Here is a 21,989-nt window from a genome sequence, read left to right on the forward strand (position 1 = left end):
CCCAGCCCCTGAGATACGGTGTGGATATTCTTCTTTTTACAAATTCTCTCAGAACCAATACAAACTCTCTGAATGAATGTGCGAGGTGAAACGTCTGCACGGGTCCACGGGTCCTTACGAACCAATCCCACACCTACAGGCACTGTACGCACACATGACTGCTTTGTCCTCAGACGTATAATATGCAGATTTCATGTCCACCTCATCTTCCAAGATTAAATTTAATCACAGTTCATCCTCGTTACATCCGAAACGGTAGTTTCGGCCCGAGAAACGAGAAGGTTGTGGCGAAGAAGGGCAGTGCCCACTCGAACATGATCGTAACAACATCCCAAACGGTAGTTCCCCATGGCAAGTATTCTGCCTGTATACATATTGTAATTGTGCCGCCACGAAAACCTGCCGATACGCCCGAAAAGCATTACATTGTGATAACAAGTTATGTGTCGGTTGTATCAGTCAGACTTTGAATTGTACTAGAGTGCCAATTTTGTGAGGACAAGTGTGCTTCCTTTTGCACATTGTATTCAGGCAGTGGGACCGAATGCACAACTGTCGTTACGCAACTCAGAAAAACGACTTTCCGCTGACACTGCCCATTTACGTACATATTAACACCTGGCTATTGTCGAAAAATGTAACTAAATTTACGTAATGATTGGTGTTGAAGAAGAGTTTCTTGGCTTGGATGTCCAGCCATGACAATAGACTGATATATACTGGACAAAATACGTTAGGGATACTGGTACTTTTATGGCTGGTATTTTATCAGTGTGCCAATGAAATACATCATTATTCAAAATTTCAGAATTTATATAAATCCCTAACTATTTTAACAGCATATGAACTTTTTGCTTCCGGTTGCAAAGGAGCAAAGCAAACTGTAAATGAAATCAGGGCTATGGTGTTTGGCAACGTCCGGACACTTAGTTGACTTAGCTTCATGCTATAAATTTTCCATTTTGCAGTCATGATAACTATGGTGCTTTCTTGGTCTTTTTATACCTAAAACATTGTGTATTGTATGTCGTTCTTATCCAGTCAGAATGGACTGTCAATTCTTTAAAGCATTTCATTTTCTAGACCAATCACCTCCCCTTGCATCCTTGGTTGAATAAAGTGTCACAACAAGCTTCCATACGTTTATTTACAACGTGTGGGTTTTGCTGTTTTCTGCTTTTTACTGGGCCATTTCCATTTCCCGTCGTTAGCGCATGCGCAATGGGTCTCATTGAGCCGCCGACATGTGGGTTGAAACAACACAGTTTCATGGTTAGTATTGACTTTATTTGTCCATTTTCGAATATCGGTAATGGTGAGTGGGTGACTGAGCATTTAATACTTTATCGTTTCAAATTCTGACAGTTTTGTGATGGTGTTGTGTTGACAGTGTATTAAATACCGAGTGACCGGAATCTAGGCTGTGCCGCACACAAGTCGACCAGTTGGGCTACAATAGTCTAAACGAGCTATGATAGGCTGTTCAGTAGATTTCCCCAACTTTGTATCCTCAAGTTAACGTATATATACATCTACACCAAGAACTGTGTGTCACAGCAACCAAACTACAAAATATACATTTTACCGACTGCATCCATAACTACAAAATGCCTTTCAGAGTCTGCGGAAAGAGGTACGCCAGTAACCTCGTCTTTTACGTAGTAAACTCCCTTTTTGGAGTGGGTGCCCATAATAATCCAGCAGTGAAACATACTAGCCACATAAAGAAATTGTGCGTTGTCAAAATATTATCCCAGTTAATAAGTACGATAACGATGTCAAAAGGTACATATAAACTTTAATGGAGGGGTCATGAGACCATAACAGTTCGGGAGAATTTCAGCTGAAAAGTCAATCACCATGACGTCATGAGTCCACAAGCGGGACAGGGGTCAAGCGACTATGATCAGTAAAGATTATATATCTACCATCGGAATTGAGAACAGCAGTGCATCGACGAAGCATAGAGCCTATCAAACGTGCAAGGAAGGCTTGTGGGATATCACACCGGATTCTCTCAGGTTCTGTTGCAAGGTCAAGGACCTTATCTGGCGGATGAAGAAGACAGCGTAGAAGTCGATCAATCTCGTCCTAAACATGTTCTATCGAGGAGAGATCCGGTGAATTTGCAGGCCAAGGCAGTAAGTGAACGTTGTGGTTTTGCAAGAAATCCATAGCAACCCTTGCCGTATGAGGGCGGGCACTGTCCTGTTGGAGTGTTAACCCAGGTCGAAGAATCTGATCCCTGTAGCCCATGCCAGTTCAGTTGCCTTGAACAATCTGCAGTTCTTTCGCGTGCTGTTATTCCACCCGAAATCATCACGGAACCACCACCAAAGCGATTCTTCTCCAAGACACGTGCCTGTGCATAACGTTCTACCACGCGTCTATAGGCACGTTGACGTCCATCACTATGGGAAATGATGAACCTGAACTCATCTGTAAAAACAACATTTCTCCACCAAAATAACGGTCTGTGGACATGATTTCGGCACTACATTCGGCGAAGATGGGTCACCTTATCCATCTATCCTGTCTTGGTGTTGTTACACTTGGACCTCCAGAACGTGACAGGTCGATGACGTCAATTTGTTCTGTTAGTGCCTCACCAGTGCAGAAATGGTGCTCCGATGGTAGTGGAAATGTGCAGCCACTTGTCATTGAGACATTCCCCCACGGACTATCCCAATGGCCTCATGACGTTGTGCACACGTTAGCCTTTACTGAGAATATGCTCACGCCATCCACCCGCCATGTCTACACTTCGTGTACACGACATCATATGTACTGTTTTCCACATGCACTTCGTGACCCTCGTATATATACCCCAAACCACCCGGTTGTGTTTGGGTGATAATGTACATGTTCATAAGCAACATTTCTAATGTGAAGTAATTTAGTGATCTTGACAGGGTTGTATCCGACCTGTCAGAAGTCTTTAGGGGTATATATTCTCCAGCTCTATTCCGTCCATGTCGGCCCTGTGCCTGCTACACTGAAATGTGACTGGGAGAACATCAGATTTAGCTCATTTAAAATCTGGCTCTGGCTACAGCTCTAATTCCAACTCTGACTGCAGCTACAGCCCTTGCAACGTCTGTTCACAAGGCTGCTACAGCTCCTACAACGTCCGTGCCCATGACTGCTACAGCTCCTACAATGTCTGTTCCCAGGGCTGCTACAGCTCCTACAACGTCTGTTCCCAGGGCTGCTACAGCTCCTACAACGTCCGTGCCCATGACTGCTACAGCTCCTACAACGTCTGTTCCCAGAGATGCTACAGCTCCTACAACGTCCGTGCCCATGACTGCTACAGCTCCTACAACGTCCGTGCCCATGACTGCTACAGCTCCTACAACGTCTGTTCCCAGAGATGCTACAGCTCCTCCAACGTCTGTTCCCAGGGCTGCTACAGCTCCTCCAACGTCTGTTCCCAGGGCTGCTACAGCTCCTACAACGTCTGTTCCCAGGGCTGCTACAGCTCCTACAACGTCCGTGCCCATGACTGCTATGGCTCCTACAATGTCTGTTCCCAGGGCTGCTACAGCTCCTACAACGTCTGTTCCCAGAGGTGCTACAGCTCCTACAACGTCTGTTCCCAGTGCTGCTACAGCTCCTCCAACGTCCGTGCCCATGACTGCTATAGCTCCTACAACGTCTGTTCCAAGAGATGCTACAGCTCCTACACCGTCTGTTCCCAGGGCTGCTACAGCTCCTCCAACGTCCGTGCCCATGACTGCTACAGCTCCTACAACGTCTGTTCCCAGGGCTGCTACAGCTCCTACAACGCCCGTGCCCATGACTGCTATAGCTCCTACAACGTCTGTTCCCAGAGATGCTACAGCTCCTACAACGTCTGTTCCCAGGGCTGCTACAGCTCCTACAACGTCCGTGCCCATGACTGCTATAGCTCCTACAATGTCTGTTCCCAGGGCTGCTACAGCTCCTCCAACGTCTGTTCATAACGATGCTACAAATCCTCCAACGTCTGTTCCCAGGGCTGCTACAGCTCCTACAACGTCTGTTCCCAGGGCTGCTACAGCTCCTACTTATTCAGTTGAAGACCCCACAGTTCCCACAACTGTCACTTATTTATCCACTTCCTGTTAGCACCGAGAGTAAGCTAGACCTTACTAAACTAGATAATAAATTACAAAGAAATCTTATGTGTCTTTATGTAATATATTGACGTAGTTGACATCTGCTTGGAAACGGAAGGTCTTTTCTTCATAGTTCTGTTTATGAAAATGTGCTCTAAATGTTCGTAGCCCTTGTTCCTTCATGGCCATGACACTTGTATAACAGTTTATGTATTCAGATCGATTTGGATGTGTTGGAAACAGATGCCACTCTACAGAAAACTGTCTGACTTTGGCGAAAAGACCAGACTCCGCAATGTCTTTCACGGCCGGCCATTCACTTGTTTCTATGTCAATCTTTAGTACATCCAGGTGTCTCTGTAAAGAACAACCAAGGGTGTTTCAAATTGCAATAATGACATTTTTTCAATTTCTAATCTACCCACCGGTCCACTTGAGAAGAAAAACACCTAATAAGTATGATGAAAACGTGCAAGACGATTCCATTAATTGCAGTTATGACATAATTGCGTTATAGATCCTTAAAACCAATCAATGGGGCAAAACAGCATCCGCCAGGAACGAATTTGGAGTCTCACACATCGATGCAACTGATGTATTTATATTCAATATGGTAAGAGTTGATAAGGACATAACGCCAGGTATATTTCCGTCAAATGCTCTGGATAAGCGGAACTAACGGGAATGGATATGTCAGTTACGTAGATCGATGTTCATGCTATTGATCACAGGGTCATCTGGACTCTCCGGTCCATTGAGTATCCGGTTACCTAGACTTGCCTCTTTAAAGGGTATACATTACTGTACGTGCATCGCACAGCTATGGGATCCGAGAAGGGACATTGTCGCGTTGTCGCGTTGTCGCCCTCTCAAAAACAAGCAAAATGAGGCAAAAATTAACCAAAGCGCGACAATGCGACATTTCGCCTGTTTGTCGCATTGTCGCGTGTCGCGTTTCGAATAACATTTTCTCTGTTCCTCCAAAGTGCGACACGCGACATAGCGACAGTTTTCAAGGTCAAAATATGTCGCGTTGTCTGTCGCATTGTCGCCCTATCTACGATTTATAAAAATACCCTAAACACTTACTAAAACGCGACACTTGACAATGCGACATATTGAAATGTCGCATTGTCGCGTTGTCGCCCTTTTCGATTACCGATGCGCATGCGTAGAAAGTCAGTTATAGTACACATGCGCAGGAAAAGTTAAACTCTATTTCACACTTCAATGGTCCTTTTGCTACTTCCAATGGTTTTAAAAATGAAGTAGTGCTTGAAATGGCAGTTGGACTGCTTTTCTTGAACTTAATGCAAATCTTCATTGTTGGTTTGAAACCCATTTTATATATAAATGTATTTAGTGAATGAAGTGTCTTTTAGCAGCAAGACAAATATTTGCACAACTTTTCATAAGTTCGAATCCCAGCACAATACACATTAATAACTTTGAACATTTCGCCGATATCCAGATGACAGGTTGTGAGTAACTGAAATATTGTTAAAATTCAAGCCACATCGGCAGAAACATCAGGTGATGTCCTCGAATGGGTCACTATGTTCCATAATGTGGCTCCTGACACAGTTTCATGGTACAGTCCTGTCCGACGCTGATGAATTTGTTCGATATCTGCCTCTGTTCAGCCAGCAGTGGATGGATACCAAGTAGAATGAGATATCACGTAACCACAGGACACCTCAAAGACAGTTTAGGTCGGCTTTGAACGTGTTAATGGGAAAACGCCAAACAAATGGACTGTTATCATTGTGATATACTATCCCAAGAAATAAACGCATAGACGAGAAATCTGTTGAGAAAAGTTTCAAACGTGTATAACTCGTCCATAAATAGACTTTAGTGCATGAATTTTACATCAGTAATGAGTGCATGTGCTTTAGAAAAAGGTAATGTCTATAAAACAAATAATATACTTCTAGACAGCGAAGACGTTGATGACGACGTAGCACGACCCTAGGCCTGACGTCGGTTGTCTGGTTCTCAAACGAATCTCTTTCAGCCTGTTCCGTACAGTTTGACCTGACATCCTCTGAAACCCAGGTGCTCTGGCTGTTGTGTTCTCACCCCTGGGAGTACCTATTTGAGCTGCAGTGGTAACTCTAGGTCTGCCTGAAAGGGGGCGGTGATTTCTTATATCTGTTTGGCTGCAACGAGCTGCAAGTCATTATATCTTGCTCAGATTAACATTAAGACGCCTGGCAACAGAAGAGTTGTAATAGTACAAATCGCCTGTGCATTTCGTTTGGAGGGATGGTTTATTAGAAACGATGAAATAGCTTGGTAGTGTTGCGTACCCTTGAAGTGCCAGAAACCAGCTCTCGCTCCCTCCCTCCTCCTCCTCTGCGACGCTCCGCTCCATTCCACACCACACCTCTCCTCTCCCCTCCTCCTCCTCCACTCCTCCGGCGCTCCGTTCTACTACACTCCACCTTAGCCCACTTCTCTCCGATTCGCTCCACACCACTCCTCACTCCTCCACTGCTGCACTGTCTCAAGGTTTGGGAAATTCGCCAATTAGCAAGGTATTTCAATACAATAATGTGTTGTCATGTCTGTTTTTAGTTCCATTTGAATCCTGTCTTATTAACCCTGCACATGAGATATTTCACATTATATCTCATACTTTTCTCACATGGACACTTGATCAAGCGATACTTATGTACTTGTATCGTTTCAAACATGCACCTACTGAATCATAATATTCTGCAGCAAAATGGACAGTTTGAATACGCCATTCCATTAACCACGCACTCTTAACCCACACACTACACGGCAACATGGATATTCATTTATCATTGGTCTGAGTTCGAATCACAGGTATCTCAGCTCTTAAAAACATATAAAACTAATCATGCTTGTGATTCCGCCGTAACTAATAAAACGCGACAATGCGATAACGCGACATTTTCACGAAATGTCGCATTGTCGCGTTGTCGCGCTTTGTTAAAAGATTGATCACAGTAGGATTATAACATATTCACTAAAACGCGACACGCGACAATGCGACAACGCGACATATTGACGAAATGTCGCGTTGTCGCATTGTCGCATGTCGCGCTTTGTTAAAATTTTGACCAATGTATGTATTGTAGCTTAATGACTAAAACGCGACAATGCGACAACGCGACATTTTGATGAAATGTCGCGTTGTCGCGTGTCGCGTTTTAGTCAATATCTTACAATACATGCCGTAGTCAACATTTTAACAAAGCTCAACACGCGCGGAGATGCGTCAATGCGACATTTCATCAAAACAAATTATTAGTCACGGCGGAATGTAAAACTATCACAAGCATGATTATTTTTTCGATATTTGTAAAGGGTTCAGATACCCAGAGATCGACATCAGAACAATAATAAATGAGTGTACATATAGCCGTGAAGTCCAGAGTGGTTGAGTGTCGTTGCTTAACGGAATAGTTCTGTTCAGACTGACCATTTTGCTGAAAATTATTATGATATAGAAGCCGTATGTTTCAAACGACACAAGTACATGTGTATGGCTGGATATAGTATCCGTATGAGAAAATTATGAGGTATATTGTGAATCAGACTATGTGCAGGATTAATAATATAGGATTCAAACAGAAATGAGAACGGGCATCACAGTACATTATTGTAATGAAATACTTTGCTATTTACCAATAAACCTTGGGTGAGTGTAGTGGAGCGGCGGAAGAGTGAGAAGAGCGGAGTGGAGTGGGGTGTAATGGAGCGTCGTGGAGTGAGAGGAGTGAGGGGGGGAAAGCTGGTTTCTGACACTACAAGTGTACGCAACTCTACCAAGTGATGTAATTGTTTCTAATATCCTACTGCTAACAGTCCATTTGTAAGACGTTTTCCAATTATCACGTTCAAAGCCGACCTAAACTGCCATTGAGGTGCCGGATGGTTAAGTCATATCTTACTCTTCTGCTGGCTGAACAGAGAAGGATCTCAGAAAAATTCATCAGCGTCGGACAGGACTGTACCATGACACTGTCAAGAGCCACATTATGGAACATAGTGACCCATTCGAGGACATCACCTGATGTTTCTGCCGATGTGGATTTTAACAATATTTCAGTTTCTCACAACCTGCCATCACAACCTGTCATCGAAATGTCCAAAGTGATTAATGTGTATTGTGCTGGGATTCGAACTTATGATAATAGCTATCTGGTGTGACTAAGAGACTAACTCTGAACAGCAAATTGCCCCGCCTTGAATGACAGGGGCACAGTACGCCGTGATTACAATGAAAAGTTGCGCAAATAATTCGTTTTGCTGCTAGAACACACTTGCCTGCCTAAATACATTTGCAATATGTAAAACAATAAAGCAAAAAAGAAAGATTTGCATTAAGTTCAAGAAGAGAAGGCCCATTGCCATTTCGAGCACTACTTCATTTTGAAAACCATTGGAGGTAACGAAAGACCAGTGAAGTCTGGAATAGAGTATAACATTTTTTGCGCATGCGTAGATTAATTGACTTTCTACACATACGCACCGGTAACAGAAAAGGGCCACAACGCGACAATGCGAGATATATTTTGTCGCATTGTCGTGTGTCGCGTTTTAGTCGATTTGTTAAATGCATACTATGGTCAATATTTTAATAAAGCGCGACACGCGACAGTGCGACATCGCGACATTTTGATGAAATGTCGCGTTGTCGCATTGTCGCGTGTATTCTTACATATGTTAGATAGGGCGACAATGCGATGACGCGACATATTTTGACCTTGAAAAGTGTCGCTATGTCGCGTGTCGCATTTTGGAGGAACAGAGAAAATGTTTTTCGAAACGCGACAATGCGACAAAAGGGTAAAATGTCGCGTTGTCGCATTGTCGCATTGTCGTGCTTTGGTTAATTTTCACCTCATTTTGCTTGTTTTTGAGAGGGCGACAACGCGACAACGTCGCTTCTCGGATTCCATACACAGCCGCCAGTACAGCCCTGGAGTGAGTGAATGTAGTCCAGCAATATTCCAGCTATGTGGCGGCACATTTTCTGAGCAACGCTAATTCCTTAGGGACAATATCAAATCTGGCATGCATACCATACCTAACTAAGGTCAACTCTGTTTGGGAGCTTGGTATCTTGCCACATGATTCACTTCCGTTTGAACACTGTCATAGGGATTGTTAGTACCCGTGGTTCGGATCGGCACAAATGTAAATGAGGATAAAGAACGCCGAAAGCAAACTTTTGCTTCGAAACACTCTTAAGTTCGAATCATTAAGATTGGACACAACTCTGTTTGTGCTCCCAGTTAGATCTCATAACATATACTCCACTTTTGTTGAGCACAGTTCACTGCTTGTAACAGCAGTTATCTCCCCTAGGTCATAAATGTGCGTTGTTAACGTCAAGTGTACGTACATTTGTATGTCCAAGCATCTCCATGATGGTCTTGAGGCGTCTGATCTTCCATGTTGTTTTCGTTTTAACGTACCTGTCCTTAGGTGGTACATACGTATCGCTGTCTTTATACGACAGCGCCAGATCATGGAAGTGGACATTCTCGCTTCTGTCGAAGGGCTTTAGTCCCAGGCTAAACAAATGCAACATATATCATATTTGGGATTTCACTTTCTTAGTAAAGTACAAATTCTAGTACTTGTAGTACTTGTTTTTGGTCGAGTCCCAACCGGGACTCGGACCCGCACCCTCAGAGTCAGGCACCTAATCGTCAGCACACAAAGTCAGCCACCTAACCCGCTCAGCCACCGCGATCTCCACAAAAATGAAAGTCGGACAACTGGTAGTCTAGACTGCATACTTTTTGTACCCCTCTGATAAGTGTGAATTGGCACGGCTCCCACGGCCGAAAGCTATCATTACACGATGCCATTTAGAATTGCCAAATGGATTGTCAATGAAATGAAAGACTGAAAACCTTACTGAAAAAGCTGCACTAGTAGAAATGGTTTGTCATTGACATGCAAAATATTTTTAAAGTAGCGAACCACAAGCTTTCAGAATAAGTTACATTAAAAGACGTTTTGGAAAGTCAGCAGAATGACTAAGACATAGAGCATGATGATTGTACACGCATACGTTTGGTTAGAAATCTGGTTTTACAAACCATTGTCACTGTACTGTTGTACCTTATGTAATAATGGCAGCATGTTTGTACCGTGCATATACCCATGTCTAATATATATATCCATGTCACATGACTAATCCCACCGGGTACCCATTTTCTGCTGAGTGAACAGAGACAATACTGAACAACCTCACTTGCCTAAGATGAGACCACATGTATCACACGTGCTTCGTTGTGGAGCAGGACGGAAGTCCTAGAAACACTCAGTAGTTAAGATGTCAAACACAGTCACCCATCCAAGGACTCTCCGAGCCCAACGTTGCATAACGTCACCCAATTTTGACCTCGGATCTATGCAAAGGACCACATACCACAGTAATATAATGTACCACTATTCCGGATGAATTAACTTTTCGCCAACATGGGGTAAAATGTGATGTTTGCTGCTGCAGCAGCTCCATAGTATATCCATTATCTTTCAAATGAAACTTGCCTTCTTGTCTTCTTTTTCCATTTTCACACACACAAAAAATAGTTTGGATTAGACTGACTCTATACAGGGAAAATCTATAAGCCTCTATATAGTCTCCCTGCTCTATCATGTAACGTTGATAAGACTTTACAGTCCCATCGTATTACTGGTGTCGATTCATACTTTATGTCGATGGGTAACTATAGTAATATATGGACATCAAGACGTGGGTTTAATAAGGTGTCACTAGGTATTTTTAATCTATCATTCCTACCTTGGATCAAAAGAATGAACTTCACAGCCAAGAGCTCCCATTGCGTCATCAAACGACCAATCTTTCCAAATCCTACAAAGAATTGATTTAACTACTAATTACCATAATACTGCATATTCATATATGGAGTGAGTGAGTTTAGTTTTACGCCGCACTCAGCAATATTCCAGCTATATGGCGGTCTGTAAATAATCGAGTCTGGACCAGACAATTCAATGATTGATAACATCAGCATCGATATATAGCATTTGGACACGATGTGTCAACCAAGTTAGTGAGCCATGTTTTGACAGTTGTGCTAATGTCGATTTCTACTGACCCAAAGGAGTAGACTAGACACGGTGGCTTGACCTCAAAGTTATTGTCGTTACAGATGCGCCAGCTGCCCCTCATCTCCATCTTGCCGCACGTGTACTCCGGGGGTTTCTCCCAGTCCCTGTATAAAGTGAGTGACTTAAGATTTAAAGTCACATTGGCCATACTACAACCATATCGTGAATAAAACAAGTTCAAAGTTCATAATACAGACATATGCAATGTAAAACCCTGTCAACGAAGTAAAATTATCACAAAATAAGTTAAAACTATCTAACAAATATCTTTACAAGTAGAATGTAATTTTTCGACTATACAATGTATGGACTATTGATCGCCAACCCTGTATAAAGCAGGCACAGCGCGTGTCAATGACGCCACTCATCTGTTACACATAACACTGTAGACAGGAAGTATCACTCCATAAATGTGATTTATTGTTATTACATCTTGCTCTTTAAACTTTCAGAACACATTTCAGGGTGAACGAGAGGATGGGTTCAAAGTGAATATTTCACACATATATGAAATGCGCGAAAACAATCTACTTATGGTCCCATCCTTACTTTAATTTGAGCTACAGACCTATTTCCTAAGACTGAAGCTCCTGATGGGAATAACTGATTGACAATGTGTGACGGTAATGGCTCGTCATAAATCATGTGGTGTTCATGTCGATTAACCATTTTATGAAAATTTGAAATAATATTTGAAGTTGTTTAACACGTCAAGAATTAAACCATAAAAATAGCATTTAACGTTATATAATTGAATGAGTATGGTTTTACACCGTTTTTTAGCTATGTTCAAACAATATCACGGCGGTATACTCTAAATATAGGCTTCACACATTGTACCCATGTGGGGAATCGAACATGCGTCTTCGGCATGACAAGCGAACGCTTTAACCACTAGGCTACCCCACCACCAAATTTGTGAAGGGCATTTAGAAAAAAAAGCATAAGAAAAGCCAGATTTATGGATGTCAACTTCTTTATTGTGGATAACACGACGTTTCGGAGCTTATGGACTATTGGAGCAAGCATACGCTCCGGAACGTTGTATTATCTACAATAAAGAAGTTGACATCCATAAATCTAGCTCTTCTTATCCTCCACCACCCTTAACGTTATACAAAGAACGCGAAGGCAACACACTATTTTGTGGTAAGGTTGAGGGTAAGGGTAAGGGTAAGGGTAAGAGAAAGGGTAAGGATAAGGGTAAGAGTAAGGCTAAGAGTAAGCGTAAAGGTAAGGGTAAGGGTAAGAGTAAGCGTAAAGGTAAGGGTAAGGGTGAGCGTAAGGGCAAGGGTAAGGGTAAGAGTAAGGGTAAGGGTAAGGGTAAGAGTAAGGGTAAGGGTAAGGGTAAGGGTAAGGGTAAGGGTAAACCTTCACATTCCATACTCATTTACAAATCATCTTTACAAATATATACTGATGATATAATCACAATCGAGAATTCTTCTGGATGTGGAACGGATTGTATATATTTGTTCGATTTATTCGATTGTATATACATAATTTTATTCATTTTCAGGAATGTGCGCTCAATCGCTTTCTTTTCTAAAGAGCAGCCAAAAGGTTCATGCGTCACCAGCGTGTCCTTTTACCTACCACTTCAAGAGAGACGAGGCTTGCCACCATTCTGTAATCCGTAAAGGATCCTTGGAATTTTGCGTCTGTAACGACACTGGAAATATGTTTATACATATGAATGTTTTCAACGATCTAATTCAGATTCTACACAAATAGCATTTATTCCTCAAAGAACTTAAGAAGCACTTATAATTTTGCGTCGTTAAGTTGTTTTGGCTATTAATATCTGCTTATCTCTTGCACTTATGAAACTAGGTATGATCTTCTATCGTCAAATGCCAGACCAAGAGCTAAAGGTCGGTCTTTATAATGCTTGAAGGCACGTTGCTACAATATTCTAGTAATTCCTAGTAATTACTGCTGAAAACTCAAACCAAATTGTAACCTAAATTCTCATGTTGCATTGGACATTATATATCAGTAGTGTTGTTTGCTCTTTAGGAAACTTGTGAAAATAAACTGCATTTTCTCTTCAACGTAAATCACCCTCTGTGCTCTTTCATGTTTATCTTTATTCATTTAAATTTAGTGGCATGCACGCCGTTTTGTCACAGTTGAAGGGACCTTCACAAATTCTTCGAGTTGTTCGAGATTCGAGAAGGCAAAATGAGCAATGAACACGCATCCATTTACTTCGAGACTACCGTACTTTCGACACAACGGTGTTTACATGGAAGTATGGATATTTGCAGATTTATTTCTTATTGGATGAAGTATGTCATAGATGTCACAATACAACGAAAGATGTCTTAGTTTATGAATATCATTAGAATTGATATGAAAACATAAATTTTCTGTCAACAAGGCGTACAGCACTATTACGTCAGTAATGCTAGGATAGAGTTTATATTGTTATTGCTGCAAGATGCGTCAAAGTCAGCTAATCAGATAATCAGTTTTGCAAACGCAAATTACTCAGTTGATTGGGTCTGAGTTTGTTCAGACACTTCATCATAGTTGACAGTATCTTTACCCCGTGCGTCCTTCAGTCGTTCACCCCGTCGTTCGTGTTCCACTTTCATCTCTTCCATTTCCATCTGTAGTGTCTTAAAGGCTTTCTCTAGACCTTTCACAGACACCAAAACCTCGTTTAGTGTGTTTCCTAGCTGCGGGACCCTGTTGTTGGCACTGCCTTCCACTGTCGGCCATCTCTGTGATTCATCTCTGTCTGGCGTGTTGATAAAATAGTAAAATAAAGGAAACATCTTGAAAACTCATTCAGAACCTAGGTAACTTCCAACAAAAAGACTATTTAAAAACAAACATAATGTGTAGTCTATATTAACTGTAAAATGTTTTATATAAAAGCTAATAGTACGGATACCACTGTAAACTACAATTAAACTTTCATTACTTTTCCTCAATTAAGGAAATGATCCTCCTTGTGTCACACCAATTCGTAAGCAAAACCTCGCCATCTGTAAACTAATAGAACATCTCATTGGTGGAATGATAATATTGCACTTCTGAAACCTTCAGATTCGATATTCGTGTACAGAACAGAATTTGGATTTGAAATGCAAATGCTGGTAGCGTGCATGGTCACCAAAACTAACCAACCCCGTCCTCGTATTTTCGCATCCCTCCCTGAACCATACTTTAAGACATTTACGTAGCTGTCATTGTTTTGTATATTTTAACAAAAATAACAATAATAATGTATATTGAGCTCCACTCACCGGGTGAATGTTCAAAGCGCTAACAGTCAAAGCAGGCATGTTATTACCCCGGATAACCCAAGCTGCCTGTTAGGCGCTAGAAGGATATAGTCACATTTTCTGCTGGGTGAACAGTGGCAATTTTGAACTCAGTTGCCTAAGGTGAGACCACATGTGTTATGTGCTTCGTTGTGGGGGCATGACTGAAGTCCTAGAAACTCTCAGGAGTTTAGCTGCTAGTCACCCACCCGAGTAGTAATGATCAGCTGTATGGTTTAGTGACAGCATTTAATAGATCTATCAACGTTTCCATGGAAAGTAATAGGTGAAACCACAATCTGAACACATTGTCAAGTTACTGTGATAGTATACTTTCCTGTCGAATAACGAGCAGGTGCAACCCGCGAAGCTCCGTACCAGAATAGACCTTCAGCAACCCATGCTTGCCATAACAGGCGATTAACGGGATCGGGTGGTCAGGCTCGTTGACATGGTTGACACATGTCATCGGTTCCCATTTGGGCAGATCGATGCTCCTGCTGCTAATCACTGGTTTGTTTGGTCCAGACTCGATTATTTACGGACCGCCGCCATATTGTTGGAATATTGCTGAGTGTGACGTCAAACTAAATTCACTCACTCGAGCAGGTGCATTTAGAGTACTGCAGCAGGTTTGTATTCTAATCGCAAGCATTTTTGTTGTTACTGTCTTCATTCAACGTTTTGCATGCGTAAACTATTCTTTGCATACAATTTGAACAGTTTGTCGAGATAGTGTTTTTGTTTCTTGACCTCGTAGTGACCAAGTCACAGGCAAGAGGCCACCTTTTCCACAACGAGTCTGAAGTGGTATTGAATTGCGAGGACACAAGGTTGGATATACATGTATATTAACTTTGATGTATTGACCAGTAGTATAATTATGGCATACTTAACAAGACTCTTGAACTTAACTATGAATGACACCAAGTGTTCTCGGAAGTGTGCTCCTCATGCATATGCAAAACTATTTAATTGTTCACCTGGCAGCCGTGGGAAGATATGACACATGTTAGAGTAGAGACTTGTATCAGACATCATTTGTGTTACTAATAGTCAAATATGGAAACGTCGTTCATACGCCTACCGTACTATTTTCTGAACCTTTTGTAGGGGCATCGCATGCTGTAAACACCAAATACATATATTTGTATTGCTACCTTGACTTGCATAGCCTGATGTCGCGATGACCTAAACTGTCCTCAATCTACCTAGGACGTCGTATAAACCGGTTGGCCTCATATTGTGGGCTTTGTGAACAGTCTGTTTGAAAAAGCAGAACTTCATTTTTTCAGACCCTCTAATGTTTGCCTACACATGACTTATATAATATAAATTTCATGTACTGGTATAATGTGTCTTACGTTATTTTCTGAAAAACAGCAAGACGTATAATTGCCAAAACATGCATAGTTCACATGAAACCTGTTTTACTGTCAGCATAATGTGATAATGTTATCACATCACCTCGGTCTGAACTTCTAAATATCAGCTTCATCGCAGCCCTTCTTATTGTAAAATTCCTACAGACAGGCTGGAGATACCATGGTATATTTTGTAATATTTACATCGGCGCCGACAATGTTTCAACCATATCGTGACCAGACCAAGTTTGACGCCTTTAAAGACTATATATATGTATATATTATGAAACCTGTGGTCAAAGGACAGTAAAACAACCAGACTGTCACACTTCGAACTTATAACTAATTTGGACAATATATTAAATAAAACAGACCTATGAATCCTCAACAACTGAAGGTAGATCACCATACTAGGGACCATGGGGATTTAGGAGATGAACAATCCATCATTCTGCATATTGCGGTGTGGACAAATACTTAATTCCCTGTCAAGCCACATGAAGAGGATACACTTAAAATTGAATTACCCGTGTTTTGGGGCTTTTTAAATCTGATTATAAGTGTGAGAATGAAGCGTTCAAAGCTGACAAGACGTACATTTGATACAATCTGAATCCTGATATTCCACGTGAACTAACTAGGATCATATTGAGTAAGTGATTAATATTTAACGTTACATCGTGACGAGCACATGTTTGATATTGAAACAGAATCTGTGTATATTATGATAACCTGTCGTCAAAGGACAATAAAACAACTAGAATATCACAGTTACAGTAAAGGTTAAACCTATTAGCACCTTTTGGACAAAACAATACAAAACACGATCTATGCATAACCAACAACTTAAGGTAGATCACCATACTAGGGACTGAGGTGAATTACATAGTTTTGCTTCCTGCATGGACCCTAGCTGGGGTTTAAAACCATCCCTTCAGCCGCTGTCGATGGTAGGGAGATTTAGCTAGATTTTAAACGATTAAAAAGTATGGTTGAGCAAAATTGACTTTGATAGTTTACGTACCGGGAGGACAAATATTTTACACTGCTTTAACCCCTTTTGAGGGTACAGCCACTAACAATCGCAGTGCCTGTTTATACTACCATATTTACAATACAAATTATTTATGTGCAAAACATATTGAAAATTTATCAGGCTATTCTATTTCCTTTAAAAATGCAATTATTAAATGATGATAAACATTATAAAAAAGGTTCCTTAAAGTCCTCACCTTTTAACTAGTATTCGTGTGTATACCCAGTATTGCCAATGCGATATCGTCACATAATGACCTCTTCAAATCTGGACGGACGACCAAAGTTGGTGTAAACAGTTTATCGTTTTATTGCATGTCATTTTTGTACCTACTTGAAATGGTTTCACAGATTTGTTGAGCTCTGCCCTAGCAGCAAAATCGGCCTTTGTGTTTCAAAGAAATGCCAGCGTGGCTGGGTAACCAACGAACGACGATACCGAATTGGCCTGTAGCATGACATTATATAATTCAATAATTGTTCTTATAAGTGGCTGTTTACATGATACGTTTTTATAGCCTGAAGACACGAATGAAAGTCAGAAAACATGATATACTCTTTATGTTTAGGATGTTCTGAATATAGCGTTTGCTTCAGGTGTGAAAATAGAGCTGCTATCCGGTAAGATCATATTGAGGAGAACACACGCTGGCTGGTTAACAGGAAAACTTACATGAAGATCTTATTCACTGTGTGAAGCTAGCTCGTGTCACGAAGTGAGACATAGGGGTTGTTTCAGTCCAACAATGGATATGAGACAGGTGATAATGGCGTATTTCTTACCTTCGTTTGAAATCGTATGACTGATTTTGTTGGTCAGTGAAGTCCGATCTCTTGTAGAATAGAGAATTACAGTTGCAATCAGAGCAGCACCTACAAACGCAATGACCACGGTTTTATGTCGGAGGGCCATGATCACAGAGTGGGCCTTACATGGCCGACGAAACTCTGCACCATTCACACGTAACGCCTATCTGAGCATGCGTCGACTCAGACATGACCCGTAATACTATACTCCAGTTATGCAATCGCTTACTTGTATTACATCCTGTTAAAACACAAAGCTTTGTCGGATGTATGAAATAATGTATGGTTTAGTGAAAAATATGTTACCTTTCATAATGTTTTTAAATTTCATATTTAGAAAATACATGTATATTATTTAACATATCTTAGAGATCCTAAGTTGATAAAAAAAATGAAACTCGCAAGTTGTACCAAACGTCCTTAGTGAGTCTTCGTCGGTCTCAGGTCAATACACCCCACTGCTTCTCGACATATAGCCTACTTTTTCAGGTGATAATGCGATGTTATATGGATATTTGCATTGTAAAACGAAAGGTGTTCTCCTTTGAAATGCACCAAGAATATTAACTCACCATTCAGATTAGTGAAAATAAGACATGTCTATTGTGTGTTGATAAAATTCGTTAATGAGACAACTAACCCCTTTTTCTGAATGCTTCGATGGAAGCAAATGCACAGCGTATTTGCCAAAACAATTCACCTTTTGAGAATGTCACTTCTAATAAATACGAACAAGAATCCTTTATACCAGCTATATGGCGACGGTCTGTGAATAATCGTCTGGATCACACAATCCAGTGGCCAATAGCATGAGCATCGATCTACGCATTTGGGATACGATGACATGTGTCAACCAAGTCAGCGAGCCTGACTATCCGATCCCGTTAGTCACTTCTTACGACATGGGGTTTCAAAAGATCAACTGTAACCCGGATCTTCACGGGTCCCAGTCATCAAGACTTATGCAAATTCAAAGACGTCGATTCAACATCCATATGCTCTTCGCCTGGAAACATATCTGGATGTTCGGGACAATTTTGGAGAGCTTGCTGTCATAGTCAGTGAGCTTCGTGGGTATGCCGTTGTCATACTGAGGTTCAAAGTGTCTCTGTCTTCCCAGATCTTACCTGGCGGTCAAGCATGGGTTGCTGAAGACCTATTCTATCCCGATTCTTCACAAGTCCTACACGTTTGAGATACGATGACAAATGTCAACCAAATCTGCGATCAGATCCGTCCGTCGCTTCTTACGACAAGCATGGATTCCTGAAGATCAATTCTAACCCGGACCTTTAAGGGATCTGACAGAACCTCAGACAAATGGGTAGCCCGTACCCTACTTACAAGTCCTGGCATACTATTAATGCGTACATTATTATAAACGACTGTGCAAATGAATCATTCATATCAGATTTTAAAAAGGGAATTTCACACAATCATGACTGGGAACTGTTACACTTTGATATAGGTTTTCAACATGGTACCACAAAAGACCGTTTCTGTACACTGAAAATTTTCGTCACTCCCACCCTGGGTAAGTCTGTTCGAATAACTATTTTGTAACATCTTGCTACATCTTCTGACGGTGCAGTACTGTATATTATTTCTGGAGAGGGAACATTGGAAATCAGCGGTGTGGAATTTGGAAAGAGAAAAAATCTGGCCCTGAAAATCATACACTGAGTCATTGGTCCTTAGATTTTACGAAAGGAATATAAAAATCGATCACTAGATGCCCTATATATACTGAAAAGTAAAGTGTTACAATGGTTCCTCTATGAGAAAAGACTAGTAGGTCTTGAAGTGCTAACTGAATAATCTGTTTTGTCGCATATGTTTCAATCACATGTACAGAGGGCACTAATGCTGCTTTCAGGGATTTTCACCCAGGAAAATGGACAGCCGTGCATACCCTCCTGGTCGTGATATTTTAGTGATCTTGCCTTTTCAAAACGACAATTGTAGGCCACCAGGAAAGACAGAAGGAGTGATTTAAGCACACACCTTGACTATATATGGCCCGTACATAAACCAGTAAGTGAGTAATGTATTCTGTGTCAGCTTCCACAATAACATCTACCATGACAACATCCACAAATGTCAACTTTACCGCTCCAGTAGCAATATTTTTACACGGTCGTGTGCTATTGTCTCTGCTGTCTATACACGCGCTTCTCATTGTCTATTGATCAAGCGAAAACTCAGTGACTTTGCAGGGTTTTGTAGTGTTGTCACACCCATAGTGTGCAGTATACAAGCCCTTGCACTTAAACGAACACACTAATCCGATGAAAGAGGTACGGTGTAAAGATGAGGCTGTTTGGTAACTGACTGCGCGAAACGGACTGCATGAATTGAATGTCCCCCTGGAGTTGAGTTGGTTAACTATGTGCCAGAAAAAAGGACATCCGTTATTCATTGAAACAGTCAAGCGCTAGTTGCGTAGATATGTGCGCTATATAAATATTCTGTCATCATGGAAGAAACTGCAAGCTGAGGGGCAACATCCTTTATCTGCAATCTGTTTCCCGTGTTCACAACTGGGATCTTAGTATGGCCGGAAATGACGTCACGTGGGTTATAGTTCATAATTACTTGCGACATAATATTCACACAAACTTGAGACACAAGGTTTCCACTCAATACCTGTGGGTGTTCAAACACATTGTGAACTTGGGCATGGTATTCGGGCTACGTTTTTACTTCACATTTGCGATATCTGTGTTTGGCTTCAGCAATGGTAGGTTATGTTTATTACGTCGTATTATCAACAGTTTTTGTATTGTGCAGGCGCTGATGACATTACCTCACTGCGTCGCAAGCCACTGGCATGGTGTTGCTGATTTCAATACTTGAATTGGGTGATCAGATAATAAACATGCACTCCCGACAGTGACATGTACAATGAGTTCAGGGTTGCAATGAGTATCAAAGGTTACAAATGTCTGCGAAATAGATTTCGAAGTGTACATATGTATGACTTTTGAACTTATTTGTGCATATTTGTGCATATTTGTGCATTTATTCATTTTCAACTATAGTTTTATGTATTTATAGTCATATACAAATATAGAATATGAAAGAGAATTATACATTATACAGAATAATACATTGTAGGGCACTCTATGTCTACCTATATATCTGTCTATGTATGTATTATGTATTTGTGTGTGTGTGTTTGTTTGTGTGTGTGTTTGTTTGTGTGTGTGTTTGTTTGTGTGTGTGTGTATGTGTTTGTTTGTTTGTGTGTGTGTGTGTGTGTGTGTGTGTGTGTGTGTGTGTGTGTGTGTGTGTGTGTGTGTGTGTGTGTGTACGCTTCGTACACCCTGACAAATCCGCCTGCATGATTTCCTGTGCTTTGGTTATAAACCAATCAGAATTCGTCAAATTTATCCTAAGGGTTTTAAGAGTCTGTATCTGTGCGCCTTTAAGAAAGTTTATTTACTGTACTTATTACAGTTAAAGGGGATGGATGCATCGATGAAACACTGACGGCGACCAAGAAAGGAAAACATCTAACATCTCCAGGTTACCCTTTTGGGTACAAGAAGTAAGACATAAGTATATACAAAACACTGAATCAAACAATGGGTGGTTTAGATGCGTTGCAAGTGTTCTAGTTTAGTCAATGAATCAGATAAATGTGCATTTTTAGTAATGCCCTAAGGATCATTGATCACACGAGATTTATTAAATTATGGTTGCCGCGTTTCTTGATGAATGACCATATTTGCAGGCTTTATCATCTCTCATCAGCTAGGCATGACTTCCAAGCTTGCATCAATGTAGTCTGTCAGATTAAACGACCAGTCGTTTGAATGTGTATTGAGGCATTACGATCTCTGTTGATTTAGCCTGCGAAAGCCTCCTTGAATTCAATATGTCCGCCATTGCATTGCCAAATTCACACGTGTTTGCCTGATATTCTTTGTATGTAGAGCAATGCCAGTGCGGTCTTTTAAAATATGTAAACGCACAACACCTGCATGATGTTATTCATCGAAGAGAAATACCCTCCCAAGCTGAGAAATACGAACAGCACTCGCCCAGTGTGTGTGTTTGCCTTTGTTTCACTCTACATCTTTCTACATGACATATGTGAAAAACGGTTTCTTTTTTCCTTGACAGCAACTTACAATGTAAATGGGAAATTGTTGGACCCCAGCACAGCAAAATAAAAGTGAAGATCCTCAACAGTGACATCGACGGGCAGGGGAACTGTGAAGGAGACTACCTTGAGGTTCTTGATGGTAGGGTGATACACGCTCAGTCTATGTGCT

General features: G+C 41.2%; 2 protein-coding genes across 2 annotated transcripts in view; one reads left to right on the plus strand and one right to left on the minus strand.

Annotated features, from left to right (window-relative positions):
• Positions 1-21,989, plus strand: part of LOC137278370 (tolloid-like protein 1) — an 83,274-nt gene that overhangs the window by 58,675 nt on the left and 2,610 nt on the right. Inside the window, exons 1-3 of the mRNA XM_067810663.1 lie at positions 20,296-20,449; positions 21,169-21,259; positions 21,838-21,959. Coding sequence (XP_067666764.1) covers positions 20,389-20,449; positions 21,169-21,259; positions 21,838-21,959 — 274 coding nt within the window. The 5' untranslated portion in view covers positions 20,296-20,388. Of the gene's footprint in view, positions 20,450-21,168; positions 21,260-21,837; positions 21,960-21,989 lie in introns of the transcript that reaches the window.
• LOC137278343 (uncharacterized) lies at positions 4,121-17,872 on the minus strand. Its single transcript, XM_067810625.1, has 7 exons — positions 17,686-17,872; positions 13,780-13,974; positions 12,825-12,900; positions 11,216-11,332; positions 10,897-10,968; positions 9,484-9,655; positions 4,121-4,457 (listed from the first exon to the last, which is right to left on the minus strand). The coding sequence occupies exons 1-7, from the start codon at positions 17,813-17,815 to the stop codon at positions 4,164-4,166; spliced, it is 1,056 nt and encodes a 351-aa protein (XP_067666726.1). The 5' UTR covers positions 17,816-17,872; the 3' UTR covers positions 4,121-4,163.

This window comes from Haliotis asinina, chromosome 3 (genome assembly GCF_037392515.1).
Source record: "Haliotis asinina isolate JCU_RB_2024 chromosome 3, JCU_Hal_asi_v2, whole genome shotgun sequence".
Classification (NCBI taxonomy): domain Eukaryota; kingdom Metazoa; phylum Mollusca; class Gastropoda; order Lepetellida; family Haliotidae; genus Haliotis; species Haliotis asinina.